The sequence below is a fragment of the Myotis daubentonii genome, chromosome 20, assembly GCF_963259705.1.
Source record: "Myotis daubentonii chromosome 20, mMyoDau2.1, whole genome shotgun sequence".
Taxonomy (NCBI): domain Eukaryota; kingdom Metazoa; phylum Chordata; class Mammalia; order Chiroptera; family Vespertilionidae; genus Myotis; species Myotis daubentonii.
In genome coordinates, this window is record NC_081859.1 from 4,624,864 (window position 1) to 4,642,604 (window position 17,741).

The 17,741-nt window shown below is 39.6% G+C and overlaps 1 protein-coding gene across 11 annotated transcripts in view; it reads right to left on the minus strand.

Moving 5' to 3' along the window:
- Window positions 1-1,690: 1,690 nt before the first annotated feature.
- Window positions 1,691-17,741, minus strand: part of ARID4B (AT-rich interaction domain 4B) — a 61,551-nt gene continuing 45,500 nt past the window's right edge. For 6 of the 11 annotated variants that reach the window (XM_059677532.1, XM_059677531.1, XM_059677537.1 and 3 more), the window contains 6 exons: window positions 16,579-16,777; window positions 12,444-13,652; window positions 9,200-9,313; window positions 6,438-6,662; window positions 5,208-5,354; window positions 1,691-3,415 (listed from right to left, as the gene is read on the minus strand). In XM_059677532.1, coding sequence (XP_059533515.1) covers window positions 3,288-3,415; window positions 5,208-5,354; window positions 6,438-6,662; window positions 9,200-9,313; window positions 12,444-13,652; window positions 16,579-16,777 — 2,022 coding nt within the window. In that variant the 3' untranslated portion in view covers window positions 1,691-3,287. Of the gene's footprint in view, window positions 3,416-5,207; window positions 5,355-6,369; window positions 6,663-8,011; window positions 8,208-9,199; window positions 9,314-12,022; window positions 12,136-12,443; window positions 13,653-16,578; window positions 16,778-17,741 lie in introns of those variants that run through there. The other 5 variants (XM_059677535.1, XM_059677536.1, XM_059677540.1 and 2 more) reach the window with 5 other exon arrangements.

A 17,741-nucleotide genomic window follows, 5' to 3' on the forward strand; every position in this document is an offset into this window, starting at 1 on the left:
GGGCGGAGACAGCTGCGCTGGCCGCAGCAAACACGCACAGGCGGGGCGGGTCCGGACCCGTGTTCCTGTTTTGTTTTTAAAATATCGTTTTTCTTTTTTTAGGTATACTTTTATTGATTTCAGAGAGGAAGGGAGAGGAAGAGAGCCTGCAACCCTGGGTTTGATCCCCAGTGGGGGGCGTGCACAAGGCAGCCGATCAATGATTCTCAGCTTTGATGTCTTTCCCTTCCTCTCTAAAAAAAATAATTAAAAAAAAAATACACATTTGACGCTGTTATAAAAAGAACTTTTACCATTTGCAACAGCATGGATGGAACTGGAGAGCATTAAGCCAAGCGAAATAAGCCAGTTGGAGAAAGATAAATATCACATGATTTCACGCATATGTGGGATATAATGACCAACATAAACTCATGAACAAAATAGATCTATACATGGGGCAGGGGAGGGGGGGGTTAGAGAGCAACCAAAGGACTTGTATGCATGCACATTTGCATAACCTAATAGACACAGACACTGGGGCGGTGGGGGCTTGCCCTTAGGGGTGCGAGTGGAGGAGGGAGGGAGGGGTGTGTGTGTGTGTGTGTGTGTGTGTGTGTGTCAATGGGGGGGGGGAGACATGTAATACTTTAAATAATAGTAAAAAAAATACACATTTGAGCTTACTAGGCCTTGAAATAGGTTTTTAAAAATGTATTCTGCCGAAACCGGTTTGGCTCAGTGGATAGAGCCTCGGCCTGCGGACTGGAAGGTCCCAGGTTCGATTACGGTCAAGGGCATGTGCCTGGGTTGCGGGCACATCCCCAGTGGGGGGTGTGCAGGAGGCGGCTGATCGATGTTTCTCTCTCATTGATGTTTCTATCTCTCTCCCTTCCTCTCTGTAAAAAATCAATAAAATATATTTAAAAAAAATGTTTTCTCTTGGTGGGAAGTTCATTAAATGGGGCAAAGAAACTATTGATCTTAAAAGGTTTGAGGTAAAGTGGTGATTCTCAAACCGAAGCACATTAAAATCACTGGAGACTTTTAAAAAAAGATCAATATTCAGGTCCCACTGCAGCCAAGTAAACAGGACTCTGTGAGGGCGGGGCCTGACCACTGTTTTAGCGATGCCCAGCGATTCCCATGTGCATGAGTAGAGTGGGCTAAAGTATGAGACCAACAAGGGTCCATGTAAATTAAAAGACAATTACAATTTAAAAGGAAAAAAGATTGTGCCCTGGCCTGTGTGGCTCAGTTGGCAGAAGGTTAGATTCCCTATCAGGAAACATTCCCTAGGTTGCCCTAGGTGGGCGTACTGGAGGTAACAGACATGGATTTCTCTCTCTCTCCACCCCCCCCCCTTCCTCCGTCTCTCTCTAGAATCAATTAAAAAAAGGGGAGGGGGGTAGCTGCTGGTAATGGTTTCAAGTATGTTAAAGAAAACAAAAGTTTTCATTTTATCCTGTAGACAAATCTCCAAGTCTTAGGTATTCATCATGCTCAGACTCAAGCAAAACTATACACAAAGATAAAAGGAGGCCTAATAAATCCTGTATCTGGTTAGTGGACTTTTAATTTTTATGGATAGAACATTCCCCTTTCTGTATGTCAATTAACCCCTCCTGACAATACAGGCTGGAGATATATGTTCCAATCAGTCATCACATACAGAAATGAACCAAAATTACTTAATCTTTTAGAAACAAAATCAATGACTCACAAACTATGGCATTTTATTTCAGAGCCTTTGCTTACATTTGTACAATATATTACATAATTCTTCATTGTTTGCAGATCCTAATATATACTTTATAGCTTTTATTCTATAAGCTTTTTCTTCAATGTTTTGCTGTCAACAAATCTTTACAGTCCTGTACAAATTTGAGTAACTTGAAACCATTTTCAACAAAATTAGTTACTGTAAGCACACACTACAAGACTGGAAATGCTTTTCTTAGAAAAGTTGAATGTAAAGGATTCTGACACGTTAGCATCTACAACAAAACGCTTCAAAATTCTCACATCATATTGCCTGAAAACAAATAAAACATGCCAGCCCCATTAAAAAAAAAAAAGTACACAGAACTACAATTAAAACAGTAAAACAGTCTGTACAGTAAAGTACTGTGTATTAACAGTGCCAGGTATTAAATAGCTTGAATGAACACATCCGCAATATACAAATGTCTTACAAAGGTGGAGAATTAAATACAAGTGCCAAACAGAACAGAGGTTGGAATCATACAACATAAAGTCCATACAAGTGGAAACAATTCTGCGTTCATTTATTTTATACAAGGCATTTAATTTCATAGGCCTACTACCCGATTACCTATTTATACTTCAACCTTGAACCATACTAATACAGTTTACTTGTTCCTGAAATCCTCTTGTTGTAGCTCATAATAAAATAAGCAATACAAATGAGTTATCTGTATTTAAGGAAAAGAAACATTTACAAGAAAACACAAAAATATAACTGTTATAATTCATTATGAATAAATATACACTTTGAACTGGCTAAATACAATCTATACATTGTTTAAGATTTAATACAGTTTATTAGCCATTTTCTTTTTTTCACACAATGTATTATATCAAAATTAAAAAAAAATACTGATTTATAGAAAAATGGCAAAGTACAGTAGTTCCATTCCAATTTGAAGGGGTATGAAAAGCCACTGCAAGACCTTTTAGCCTAATTCAAACCTGTAAACATGTTCAGTCTTTTTTAAAGAGAATCTTTAATATTTGGTTACCAGGACTGATGTCTGATGTCCTGTTAACGGCAGGTTTTGAATTTATTACATGTGCTTGACTTATACAATTAAAGCCACCGCAAAGTGACTCTCTTTAAAAAACAATTAGCTTGTACAAATGAAAATAGGTTCATATTTTTTTCATAAATAAATGGAAAAATATCAAATGCTCCAGCTTTAACAAAATACAAGGGAATACATATACAGTAAGTTATCTTACCATTTTCTGGCCACCCAATAATTACGCTTACTGTATTGTCTCTACAGGCAGTGAAAAGCCTCCATTAGCCACAGTGGAAGGCCTTCAAGTCACCAGACACACAATTAATTCCCAGACAAGTTGGAAACAATTATTGCTTGAGGAAAAGCAGTTCATTGTACTTTTTCTTCATAAAAAAAGTGCACTTAAGTGCCAAGTCAGCTTGTCAAGAAACAATTTTTAAATATAAAATAGTGCTTTGTCTGATTTTTTGTGCCACTGTGCAGTATAAAAAAGACGTGGCCCTCACAGCCATTAAGTGCAAAGTGCTTTAGCAAGTCCTGCTGTCACCTGCACTCGACTGACATTCCATTTTGTGATGCGCTGGACATGGAGGGTTCAGCTAACGTTAACATAACAGCAGCTGTTATGGAACTGGATGAGGGTGAAGAAGAGGATGAGGATGTAGCAGCACCTACAGGGACAGGGAAACCAGATCAATAGCGTAACAGAGCGCATTCCCAACAACAAACAGGAGTAAATCACCGGACTACAATTCGGCTGTTCTCCAAAATTATTTCGCTTACAAGGGCAGTCAATGTTACCTACATAGTTTTATTAACCAAAGTCACCCCAATAAATACAATAAATAAATTTTTTTAAAAAACCATCCCTGGCTGCTGGGGCTTCGCTGGGTGGAGCACTGTCCTGTACACCAGAAGGTTGTGGGTTCAACTCCTGGTCAGGGCACATACCCAGGTTTCAGGTTTAATCCCTAGTTAGGGTGTGTGTGGGAGGCAACCAATTGATGTTTCACTCTCACATTGATGTTTCTCTCTCTCCCTCTCCTTTCCTCTTTCGAAAATCATTAAAAAGCATGTCTTCAGGTAAGGATTAAAAAAAAAAAATAGTAAAGTCTCGTCTCACAATCCCATAATATAAAGAAAGGAAAACCAAGTTATGTCTCAAGAAGCTAAGCAGATGGAATAGAAAGGACAGACTAGGAACTGCCCCTGTCTGGGTAGACAAAGAGACGGCCTGTGCCCAGTCTATCAGGGTGTGGAAATAAGAGAGCAGACTTTATGTAATAATAAAACCAATGCCAGAAAGAGCTTTGAATCCAATAGAAAAAATCTATTAATCCACCCCAAAATCTTCCCCTCCCCCCCAATTCCTGTATCTTTCCCTGTTTGGACTTCCTTGTGAATTTAAATGGTGATGAGAATGGAAGGCTAACTGCTTCTTAAAGATGGAACAAAAGGGTCCACAGCTCAACTATTGCATCACACAGCTGGCTACTCCCCTCCTCCTGAAACTCGTTTCTTGGACATCATCTCGTTTTCTTCATTCAAGGCTAATCCCTGCTGCTCTGGCTTCTCCTCGCTCCACCTATAAAAGCTGGCTTGTTCCAGGTTTCCTGTTCTTTCCGATCCACACTTCTTTCCTAGGTGACCTACTCAAGTACTGGGGCTTAAAAAACCACATGCAGTAACTGTTGTACTATAGATACACAAATGACTTGAAAATTATATCCCTAGTCTTGATTTGTCCCCTGAGCTACAAACTTCTATATCCCACTGTCTACCTGGCATGCCCCTTGGAAATCCAAGAGGCATTTCAAAAAGTAACAGGAATAATACAGCTTCTGGTCCTTTCTGTGTCCCCAGCCTTCAACCAGTCCTTTCTAGGTCTTACTTATTTCCAACACTAGCGCCACATATCCTGTCTGTGGCACCTGGTTATGGCAGCCTTCCTGAAACAAAGACAAGTTTTTCCCTCAGATTGAGTCTATTTTCTCATAGCACTTTCATTTTTATTTTTAAATATATATTTATTGATTTCAGAGAGGAAGAGAGAGGACAATAAGAAACATCAATGATGAGAGAGAATCATTGAGTGGCTGACCCCCCACGGGCCTTACTGGGGATCAAGCCCACAACCCCAGCATGTGCCCTGACAGGGAATCGAACCTGTGACCTCTCGGTGCATGGGACAAAGCTCAACCAACTGAGCCACACTGGCTAGGGCCACGGCACTTTTCACTAACCGAAATTTTATTAGGATTTTTTGGGTGGCAGACTGTATGATCTATGAAAGTGAACATTATGATTTGAGATCATTTTTCTTTAGGCAGATTTTTCCATTTGCTAGGGTAAGGAAAGTCAGAAAGATTAGAGAACTTGCCTGAAGACACACAGGACAAACTCATGTGAGTCTAATGCAGAGTCACAGCTGCTTTATGTGTAAGTAAAGGTAAAAACACTTACTTTCTCTTTCTTTCTTCTTCAAACGTTTTCTCCTACGATCAATGGAAGCTACTTCAGATTTTAATGACAGATAATGTTTTCTGATTTCTTGCAATTTTTCTTGAAGAATTGTGATGCGTTCAGCAGTTGTCATATTTTCAAGGTCCGCTGTCAATTTTAAAACTTTTATTAATATGTATTTTTGACAAAATGTTAAGATATAAAAGAAACAACATATAGTGTGGCTGTACAATGAGGTCAAGAAGAAAATCTAAAAATAAGGCTTGTAAATTTGTTTCCCTAAGATTTTTTTCTTAGCCTAGAACAATGCCTGGTGCATAATATATGCACAGTATTTGTTGAGCTAATGAGTGTGGAGAATCAAAGACCTTACAACCTAAACACGTATGCTAAAAATTCCACATCATGTATAGTATCATCACAGTATATCGTATAAACTCATACTTAGAAACAAGACGGGGAAGATGCCAAAATGTTAAAATTGTTTATATTTTCGAATGTAGGGACTGGATACATTTTTTAAAATCCTTTTTAGATTTTTTTTATGAGTATGTATGCATAACTTTTAAATTGGAAAAACTTTTTTCAAAGGCTCTAAAGCAGCGGTTTTCAACCTGTGGGTCGCGAACAATGAAAATACATCCTGCCTATCAGATATTTACATGACGATTCATAACAGTAGCAACATTACAGTTATGAAGTAGCAACGAAAATAATTTTATGGTTGGGGGTCACCACAACATGTGGACTGTATTAAAGGGTCGCAGCATTAGGAAGGATGAGAACCACTGCGAGCAATTTTCAATATCCTAAGAATATTTTCTGTGTAAGAAACTCTGGAGTAGTCTCCACCCCCTCAAAAAATATATATGTTATGAAGATTTCTCATGTACACAGAAGTATAGAGTAGTATAATGAAGCCCCATCTGCCCATCATCCACCTTCAGTTATTAGCAATTGATGTCGAATCTTGTCTCATTTATACCCCTTGCACTCCCCACCCCATATCAGAAATACCTAGCCTATGTTGATATTTTCCTCAATTACCTTCCAGTTTTTCTTTTAGCAATCTGTTTATTTAAATCGAGATCCAAATAAAGTCTCTATAATGCAACTGGTTATTGGGACTCTTAAGCTTGGTTATAAACTGCTTTTCACTTACGACCATCAAGAGTTACTAGGATAGTTTCTACAGACTGACCAGCTGTCCATTCAGTATCTGCCACTTACACATCTGAAAGCTCCACTTGTAAACCTTGGGCAACCGATTACTGGGTTCCTTGAGGTCAGGATCCTTGTCCCCATTCTTCCCACATTTTCCCGGCGACTGTGTCCGTGCGGGCGACTTGGCGCTGTGAGCGCTGTGAGCCTTCATTCCCGTGGACAGGGATTTGACGGGCTGAGTCTTAGTGACACTCTCCCCGGCAGAAAGTTCTTCACTGTCGCTACTGTTGGCTGAAAACACAAGCAAAAGAAAAGCATTAGAAACAACAGTAACAAAGGTTTTGCCACAGATTTTAATGGACAATTTAAAATTAACCATTTGAATTTATTACTACAGTATACAACCTGTTTTATAGAAGCTGCCTAAATGCTTGAAAAATCATCGTGTACAAATGCACCGGCACAGTTAAGCAAAACGAAACTCCTTACCTGAGTTGCCAATAGTACTTAAAAAAAAAACCCCAAAAAACAACCCTAATCTTCCATTATACTTGGTAGACTTGTCAAATATACAGTAATTATCTGAATGGCTTTTTATTCCATTATGTTAATATATAAAAAAATAGAATACAGAATCTTTTAAACTGACTCATTATAGAAACTTCTTAATTTTAACACTTTAGGTTGTATAAATGTATACTACTCCTTTGGCCACAAACAAACAATGATGCATAATCATCATGTTCAATAAAGATTATTTGGGAGTAAACACTAAACTTTGATACATACAATGAATTTCTTAACTCCTACATCATAGCTTGCTGACTGCAATAAACCATGTTTTACCCTGGTAAATAGATTCAGTAATTTATGAAAAATTCTGAGGTCGATGTAATGTTACGTTACATCTGTTGCTGACTAAAGCCTCAGTACCATAGAAATGGTTAACACCTTGATAAATTTAACATGTGACTGACTAGATGATGGCACTGATTTTCCCATCAATTTCCTCTTTCTGGATAAAAAGTATTATTTTAGATTCCATGACAGTTAATTCATTTAACTGAATTATTTTCAAAGAATGGATGGTATCCTCATTCTGATTTACCAAGGTGTAAGCCCAATGAGAAAGCAATCAACAGTTTTATCTTAAATTATATGAATGTTAACTGTGTTGCTGAAGATGACCCCTCTTAGGAAATGTCATTTAAATGGTAAAGTCTTGAAGACAAAAACATCATAGTATAATTAAAAAATGCTTTAACTGTCTAAACTGTTGTTATTCCAAATAACTGACAATCAAATGGGCATCTATTTATTGATGCTTCATTGAACAACAGCTACCAGAAATAAAAGAATATGGTTAGGCTCTAAGGCCTGAAAAATACTCCAGACAGGGAAGGTGCATAGCATCTCCTCCACTGTGGCGTTCTAGGAATAAAGAGACTCCACCACTCCTTACACCACATTTCTTCATCAAATCCCCTCCCAGACCCCCCTCTGCTGCTCTGGAACCCCTGGCAACTCCTGGCTAAGCCCCCAAGGCTCGGCCCCACTATGATGCAGTGGTCTGCCTCAGCCTGGCTCTCATGGCCTTGCTGAGCACAGCCGCCCGGGGCCCCAAGGAACGCCATATTCACCGCCTGGAAGTCATATGGGCTCAGCAGAACCTCGGGGCGCTGGCCGCATAACCCTTTCTGCACTGAAGTGCAGCCAAGCCGGCCGATAGCAAAGGTCAGGCAGTGGAGGTGGCAGGAGTCTCCTGGAAGAGCAGCAGGAGTCAGTGTGGGACACCTGAAAAAAAATTCTTTACATATTTTCCGCTTCTCACTTTGTCTACGAGAGAGAGATAAAATGTGCAGCTCTCAGGAGAAATACAGTATATATATTCCTGTAGGTCGATGAACAGTCATTGATAAAGTTAAGTCTTTTGAGCCCACTTAACCAATGGATATAGTATATATTGCTCATAGCTACTCTTGGCCACATGGCTTGAGGTACCCAAGATAAAGGTGGTAACTGGAGTTGTTGGGATTACAGCGCCAAAGCTGTCTTGATTGTTCTCTCCGAGGCTGATTTTGCCTTGAAGAATTAAAAGCAATCAATTTATCGTAATAAAAATAATACATAACTGAAGCATTTCATAATGTGAAATGACAAGGGGAAAGAACTATGGAGCATAAAACAACCATGAAATGTTGTTTATATTATAGGAGCGGTAGCTGTTATTTTAAAAAAGATTGCTGGCTCATTCATTGTTCATTCTTCATCATTCATATTCATCAGCAATGAATAACACTGCTGAATAAGACCAAACTGCTTAATCCTAGAATTTACCTAGGATCTGAAGACTTGTGTGACATTTTGTGGGTAGTGGCAAAATTAAAATATTGACTTAGCCCTGGCCGGTGTGGCTCTGTTGGTTGGAGCGTCATCCCATACATACACTGAAAGGTCTCGGGTTTAATTCCCAGTTAGGACACATACTCAGGTTGCAGGTTCGTACAGGAGGCAACCAATCAATGGTTCTCTCTCTCTCGTCTCTCTCTCTTTCCATCTCCCTTCCTCTCTCTCTCTCTCAAATCAATAAAAAACATATCCTCAGGTGAGGATTAAGTAAAATACATATATTGACTTATACCACATCCTGAATACCTTAATGGGGGGAAAATATCCGCCATAATTTTTAAAGTTACTGGTATAGTTGACATAGACTAATTACTTCCAGGCTTACAAAATAGTAATTCAACATTTATATACCTTACAAAGTGATCAATATATCTGCCATTATTTTTATATCTAAAAAAATTAGAGGTTTTACAACTTACTGCCTTTTCCCTTCTTTTTGTTGTTTACCACTGTTGCTTTATGGCTTCGTTTCTGCTTTTTCGATGAACTTCCTCCTCCCTGGACTTCTTTCCCTCTTTTCTGACCTGTACAGGCTACGATGGGAAAGACATTATTAAGTAACACAATATGAAAATCAAGCTTTTCCTAGGTATAACTTAATTCCACATTTTGTAAGTATAGAACAATTCTGAAACTATACATGCTCTTTATGAAATCTATAAATCATAGAACTTAGTATTATTTTTAAAATAAATTGTTATTAATGAGCTCACTTATTGCACATAGTAAAAGTTAGAGGGTTTTTTTTTTTAAAACAAATGAAGTGTGAACATCCTTCTTAGAAAAATAAGATATAAACTGAAAATAGTTCTCAATATAGTACTGAGAGCTTATGAGTCTAGTAGTAATTCAAAAACAGGCATATGCTGAAAATAAAAAATAAAATTTGTTAAAATTCAGTAAAACCAAAATATTAAAGTTTAATTACAGGTTAAATATTAATAATATATCTTATAATGATATTAATATAATTTTAAATGGTATGATACGAATGGGATAAATTTTAGTAGTAATTCAGTTATATTACGCGTTTATTTCATCAGTAACTTAGTTCTCGGGGCACTGGTTAACACACACACCATTTACAAATCCAGCAATAGCAGTTCTAAGTAACAGTTCATCTTCTTGGTATAAGATTATCCAAAATGTTTTAAATGTCTCCTTTCCTTTAAGGACTAGCCCAAGTCCCAAACGTTCCCTAACTGTCCCTGCTGCTCAGGTTTCACTGATTGATCACTGCTCTCTACACTGTGGGTTCTGTACGTTTTCCTTTTTACTAATCTGGTCCTCCGCATCTCCTGTGTTTCTGATTCTTTCCAACTGCAAGTATTTTCTCCCGGACTCCACGGTAAGTTCTTTTTCCATAGATAAAGTCCTATCTATTCAGTTCCAATGTCACATACTATAATAACATGACATAATTAATTTTAGGATAAAATGATGCCATGTTTGCTACAAAAAGTTTTAGTCCTATTACCAGTGGTAAACTCAACTTTGAGTATGTAAGACATGGCTTCCGTGGTCAAAAATGAAACAGAACTGTTTTGTTTGAAACTTTAATAGATTTCCTTTTTAATGGGTATGTCTATTGATAACTTTTCCTAACACTATTTTAATATAACAAAGTGAAACATAAAGAAGGTGACGTAGATATTGATTATACAGAAGCAGACTCTTAAAAATAATTGCCAGATTTTTCCTCAAGAGTTTAATTCTGAAACTTTCAGGTTAATGTAGGCTAAACTGGAGGGAAATCCTAAATCTAAATTGCAAGACTTACATTTTTATTTTTAATACCATGTAAATTCTCTAATATCAGTAGACAACTTTATTAAAATGAGGTCATATTAAACAGGTGCTTAAAAAGTTATCCCTGCCCTGGCCAGTGTGGCTTGGTTGGTCATCCTATACACCAAAAGGTCACAGGTACAATTCCCAGTCAGGGCACATGCCCAGGTTGTGGGTTCGATCCCCAGTTGGGGCACATGTGGGAGGCAACTGATCGATGTTTCACTCGCACATCCATGTTTTTTCCTCTCTCTCCCTTCCTTTCTCTCTAAAAATCAGTTAAAATTGTTTTTTTAAATAAAGGAATAAATTATTTAAAAATACTATATGCTGTGACGTGATAAAGCAGATGGTCCTCTGCTACCCTAAATCTGGAAGTTCTCATGTTTCTTTTTAACCTATTCAAGATTAAAATTCAGAAGGACTACCATATCTTTTAATTTTTTTTATTTTTCCTAAGATGAGGAACACAGTTAAAGATACAATCTTGTGCCGAAACCGGTTTGGCTCAGTGGATAGAGCGTCGGCCTGTGGACTGAAAGGTCCCAGCTTCGATTCCGGTCAAGGGCATGTACCTGGGTTGCGGGCACATCCCCAGTAGGAGATGTGCAGGAGGCGGCTGATCGATGTTTCTTTCTCATTGATGTTTCTAACTCTCTATCTCTCTCCCTTCCTCTCTGTAAAAAATCAATAATATATATATATATATATATAAATGATACAATCTTGTAAGAATTATAAGTATTAAAATTCTATCATGCTATTGTCAAAAGTCTCTCTAATCATTTATGACAAAGGCTTCTCTAATTCTGAAGATTATTTATGCCTGGACAATTCAGTTCCATAGGATAGTATGGCAGACAAATACAATCATAGTAGCTATATCTGTGAATGTAAAAAAACAACAACGAAGAACATCCCAATTTAATAGCAATTATATTTTATACTTAGTATTTATTGTTCCAAAAGAAATATTTTAAGTCAAGATTTGTGTGACAATGTTATATCAATTATCTCTCAATAAAGCTGGAGGAGGAAAAAAATGATTTGTGTGAGAAAACTTGGATTTAACTAATCTGATCTAGATTCTCTCTCTTAAGCTAAGAACCTAAAGCTAGCACAATAAAACCTGGTATGTTACATAAAATACATACCCTACCTAGTGCTTTGCCTTTACAATGGACAAGAGTGCTTTGAAGCCACGTGTCAGACTAGAGAATACCAATTTAAAGACACCTGAGTGAGGTGGTTTATAAGAAAAATGATGACAGAAGTATAGCTATGGCATTATCAAAAGGTACTGATACTTTTGGAAAGTACTCATTTGAATTTCCACTTTTAACAACTTCACGGAAAATCAAAAAAGTATTACTGTCGGTTAGTAACATACACATTGGTCCTTCAATTTGGTAGCTGTGCATCTAAGAAAGCATCAAATTCCTTTACAAACTCACACAAGTTAGTCAGGCTTGAAAAGCAGTGTGACACGGTTGTCTGAGGAAAGCAGTGCCTGGCCGGGCGGTTGCTCCAAACCCCTACATACAGATTTGGTTAAGGTTGGAGGGGTCTGTCGATAAATCAAAATGTTCGTGAGAAACTGCACGTGACAACTGCACACACAACGTTACAGAAATGTATTGAAGCTGCTCATGCCACACAGTCCACCGGCGGAGAATGCGTCCCTAACGGGTCTGGGCTGGGGCCTGGGTGCCAAGGACACCAGGTCCTTCCCAAGCTTTGAGATAACGCATCCCACTACTCATTACTCAGATGACTTTCCAAGCTGCCATCCGCACCGCCTTGGCATAGCGCTTCCTGGGAAGCCACCGGGAGGGAGGAGGGGACCCTAAGGCAGGCCCCGGCCCCGCGGCTCACCTTTCTCCGAGGGCTCGGGCTCGGGCTGGGTGCTGCTGCTGGAGCTCACGCTGGCGTCGCAGCCGGCGGGCGAGCTGTTCCCCTCGGACTGCAGGTCCTGGAGCTCCCCCGCCACACTGTCCACCTCGATGGTGCTGTCGGTCTCACTCTTGATGCTTCGCACCTCTTCTTGGTTTGGGGCCAGGGCGTCTGATGCTGACACCGAAGACGGCTGCTGCCCGGCCTCCGTGACGGTGACCGAGGAAGGGGACTCGGGGGTGGTCGGAGGGGTGTTCAGCACTGAATTGCTGCCGCTGCTGGGAAACTCGGCCTTCTTGTCGCTGGCTTCCGTGGGTTTCTCCTCGGCGGGCTGGCCGTCGGCACCGGCGGGCAGCGGCGCGTCCAGCTCGGCCCCGGGTGAGCAGCTCTCCTCCTCGGCCACCGTCTGCAGGGTCCCCTCGGCCGGGCCCTCCTCCGGGGCCGGGTGCGGAGGGGAGGCTGCGGCCTCCGTGTCCGAGTCGGAAAAAAGCTCCTTCAGCGTCTTTTTGGGCCACTGGCCCTGAATACTCGACCAGACATCTTTGCGATCTTTCGCTCGGCTGTTCTGAAGCCTTTCGTCCGAGTTGTTTAGAAGTTTGATCCTTTTTTCTGCCACTTCTGAAAATCCCGAATAGAAACCAGTCGTCCGCAGAGATTTCCTCTTTTCCTCCAAACCGTTGTATTTCTTGGTTGGTGTCAGCTTTGCTTTTGATTTTTCTTCTTCGTCTTCATCAGAAGAGCTGTTGCTACTGTTTTCTACGCAAAGTGAGTCTTTGCTCTTGGCTTTCTCGTCCTTCTTGCTGGGCGACCCGGTTTTCGCACACTCCTCTGTGTTGCCGTACCTTCTTTTCCCCCGTTTGACCTGCGGCTTTGAGGATTTATCGGGGGTGTCTTTCTTGACATCCTTTCTCTTTTTTGTGACTTCATCTTCTTCATAATCCGTATCTTCAGACAATCCTTCCATATCTTTTCTTAACCTTTCTGGAGATTTCGACGCTGGTTTAGATAGTACCAAATCTGCATGGACCTTGCTTTCTTCTAGCAAAAATGAACTGTTCTGTTCCTCCTTTGAAAGGAGGTCATTTCTGGCGTGGGCCAAATACTCCGTCTTCGGTTCCTCTTTGCCAGTACTGTCCATGTCGTGAGCACCTGTCTCATCCTCCTGCTCACTGTCTTCAGAACTTTCAGAAGCTGGAAAAGAAAGAAGAAAAACGACGTATGACAGGAAGATTAGCAGTATCTTCTCTGCGCCATGCACTTTATATATTAGCTCCTATGTTTATAGCCACCCTGCTCGCCAGGTTTTAATCCATTTTACAAGTGAGGAAACTAAGCTTCTGAGAGTTAAGACACTCACCAATAGCGGAAATGCCGACAGGTGGAGCGATAGTTCCACTGCTATATACTTTTGCCATCTATATTAATAGTAGAGGAATATGCAAATTGTCCCGGACGCTGTCACAGTAACAGTAACGACCAAACAGCAGGCTGCTTGGGGCAACCAGGCTGGCAGGGGGGTTAGTGAGGGACAACCAAACGACTGAACAGCAGACTGCGTGGGGAGACCAGGCTGGCGGGGCGGGGGGCTGGGGGGGGAGAGATGGAGGCAGTTGGGAGTGATCAGGTCGGCAGGGGAGGGAAGTTGGGGGTGATTAGGCCGGCAGGAGAGAGTTAGGCGTCAATCAGGCCAGCAGGGGAGCGGTTAAATGGCGATCAAGCTGGCAGACAGAAGCGGTTAGGGGCAATCAGGCAGGCAGGCAGGCAAGCGGTTAGGAGCCAGTAGTCCCAGATTGTGAGAGGGCTGTCTGACTGCCAGCAGTCAAACATCCCCCAAGGGGTCCCAGATTGGAGAGGGTGTAGGCCCGGCTGAGGGACACCCCCCTTCCCGTGCATGAATTTTGTGCACTGGGCCTCTAGTAACATATAAAATTGTAAACATAAAAGTAGTGAATTTTATTGTCTGTAAATTATGCCTCATTAAAGCTGTGAGGTGTGTGTTTGAGGAGTGTGTTTTATCATCCCTATTTTATAGTTTAGGAAATTAGGATTTAGAGAGGTTAAACTACCCCAAATGGCAAGAGAAAGTCTAAATTTAAGTCATTTGATTCCAGAATTTAGAATCTTAACTATAACAGTCTAAGAAATCCATGTAGTATGTTCTTTAGGTTTAAATTAAAAAAAAAATTGAGACAATTAAGATGGGTAAAAACATTAAAAATTTTCAATGTGTTCCTGCATAACTAAATTTTTTAAAATGATCAAAGCAGTACATATAGGTGGTTATAACTATTTCTATTGATAGTTATTACCACCTTCTCTTACTAATATTCTATTTGTTGATTTATAAAGTTTAACTTGATATAAGCAATGAGAATTTTCTCTTATTAATACCTCATCCCTCTTCCCCCATACTTTCTCTCTGTATATTTATTTAAATATAGTATTTATAACATGTAAATATGGTTCATTACAGAAAACAGTCCACTTGTTATTTTCTTTCTGGTATAGCCTTTTATTTTTCAAGGAGTTTCCAAAAGTTCTTTTCTACTCATGCTGTCTTCCTTTCTTATGTCTTTCACATTTATTTCACTGCTCCATTAAGTCAAGCATTCTCTCCAATTTCCTCACTCACCCAATCTCTACCCTGGAGGCCTATTTTCTGCTCCATCTAGGGGGCTGCTCTCTGGGTCAGTTCTAACAGCCACCATCCTAGGAATCTCCTGCAGGTTTTCTCATGACCCAGACCCACTGTTAAAACAATCTCACATCTTCCTTTTTCTAGGTTTACTCCCATATTGTGTTGGACCACCTAACGGTTTCCTAAAACAGTACATGGGAGGAAAATAGTCTTTGTCCTTACACGTCTGAATACATCCTGACCCTCAAACTTCATTGTGTGATCTGTTTAACCAGGTGCAGAATTCCAAGTTGAAATTATTTTCCTTCAAAATTTTGAAGGTGTGGCTCTTTTGCTTACAGTGTTGAAAACACTCTTTCATTCCTTTGTGGTGATGATTTTATTCCTGCTATTTTATAATTTCACTAGAGGCCCGATGCACGAAATTCGTGCAAGAGTAGGCCTTCCTTTCCCCAGCTGCCTGCACCAGCTTCCCTCTGGCACCCGGGACCCGGGCTTCCCTCCAGCCACCGGCAGGCACCAAGGACCCAGGCTTCCCCTGCAGCCCAAGCTTTGTCCAGAAGGTTGTCTGGAAGGATGTCCAGTCTAATTAGCATATTATGCTTTTATTATTATAGATAAAATGTACTGTGGCATGGCTCTTTCTTCATCACTTCAAGTACTTGAGGGGCTCTTTCCATTTAAAGATTTCTGCCTGTCAGTTCGAAACATATTTCCTCTTTTAGTTACTTGCTAATTTCTCCTCAGCCCTGATCAGGGTTCGTGAAGGAAGCAACCAATTGATGTGTCTCTCACATCGATGTTTCTCTCCCTCCATCTCTCCCCCTCCACTCTCTTTAAAAATCAATGGGAAAATATCCTCAGATGAGGATTAACAACAAAAAAATCTGAACTCTTTTCAAGTTACAAAAAATGTAAAATATTTTTTATGGAGACACATTCTTTTGCTTCATTTGATAGATCATATCTTCCCCCCTTTTCCCTGCCAGCCAGATTTATAAACTTCCCCCTCCCACCAGTCTTTATCACTGTTATTATCTGGTAGTTACACTTCATTCTGCTGTAAATATTAAGCAGTAATGTCACCATAAAAGAGAATATGATAAATGTAATCAAGATAAGCAAAGTTAAATATTCTTTACAAAAAAAATCAATTTAATTTTATATTCTAATATGGCATAACACTAACTGTGCTTTTCATGGCAACAGAAAAGATGGAACCTGAAAAAAAGCACTGAAATCAATACAATAGGGTGAGTATTAAATTTCGACTACAATTTACTGGTGCCCTTGAATCTACTAACAGAAATATTTTTAAGCCTCAATCAATGGCTGGTTTTATTTCAAGTAATAGAACCAAAAAAAATTATGGTTCAATTAAAAAACCAATTTGATGTTAATGAATTACCTTTATAAAATTTGATATATAAAAACTAACAACAAACACTTGCATGCAAAAAGGGCATTTATTATATTTACCTTGAAGTCCATTAAGGATAGAAGTAATTTCTATGGATTTAATATGAGCTGTATCCGAGTTTTTGGCATCAGTAAGGTCCAGTTTAGATACTATTTCAGGAGATGAATTTGTCTGAAATGGTGGTTTTGACAAGCGCCGAAGTTTACAGTTTTTAGGAGAGTATTTTTCATCTTTGTCTTTTTCTTTGTCTAATTTATTCTAGGTTAAGGGGAAAAAAAGTATCTCATGTTAGCCATAATTTATCATGAGGCATTTATTAGTAACACTGTTGATACTAATTTTAACTCTTAAAATATATTAAATAACAAAAATATACGAAAGCCCCTCAAAACAGCCACAGATGTTTTTTCAATATTATTTAACAAATAATGCAGGATGAGCAAAAAGTTTTTGTCTAATATTTATGTTTAAATAGCTGAAATAAATTAGCCATCAGATAGACAATTAACACTAGCATGCCTCTGGGATACCTGAAACCTGTATCGTTTTGTTAACCAATGTCACCCCATACTTTCCAACAAAGACCGAGAGTGAAGATGAAAAGTGTTTGATGAGGCCTGAGCTGTAGCTACTCAGTTGCTGTCCCGAAACTTAAATACGGACCCAATGTTACAGGGAGAAAAGAATAACCATTTTAGGGGAGAGCTTTCACTATTAGCGGCCACTAGAGTATCATTTAGCAGGAAAGTAAACAGCTTCTCACTTTGAATATGAAAAGTGAACTTGAGAAGAACTATTAGACACCTCAAATACATACACCATTCAAAATATAAAAATGCCATTAACAAGAGAACAATTGTTCTAAAGCTAATGGTCTACTTTCTAAGAAAACGTTAAAGAGAGTTAATCTTAGAAGGAGCAATTGGATCATACGTAAAAGTAACATCAACTTCCAGGACAGTGGCATCTCTGGGAACCTGCTCTAAGCTGCTACCTGCGGTCAGACAAAGACTCCTTTTCCTCCTGAGGAGGGTGCAGTTAGAACGCAACCCAGGGTCCAGGCCACTACTTTAGGGTCCCCAGCTGGACATCAGAGGGGCAGGAGAGGGCTGACATGGATCAGTAAAATCTGGCTGGGTGGCCTTATACAAGGCTGAAACTGAAAAAAGTCTCACAGATCATTTAGTACCGTTTCCAAAATGTCTTTCCATAAGTGACAGTA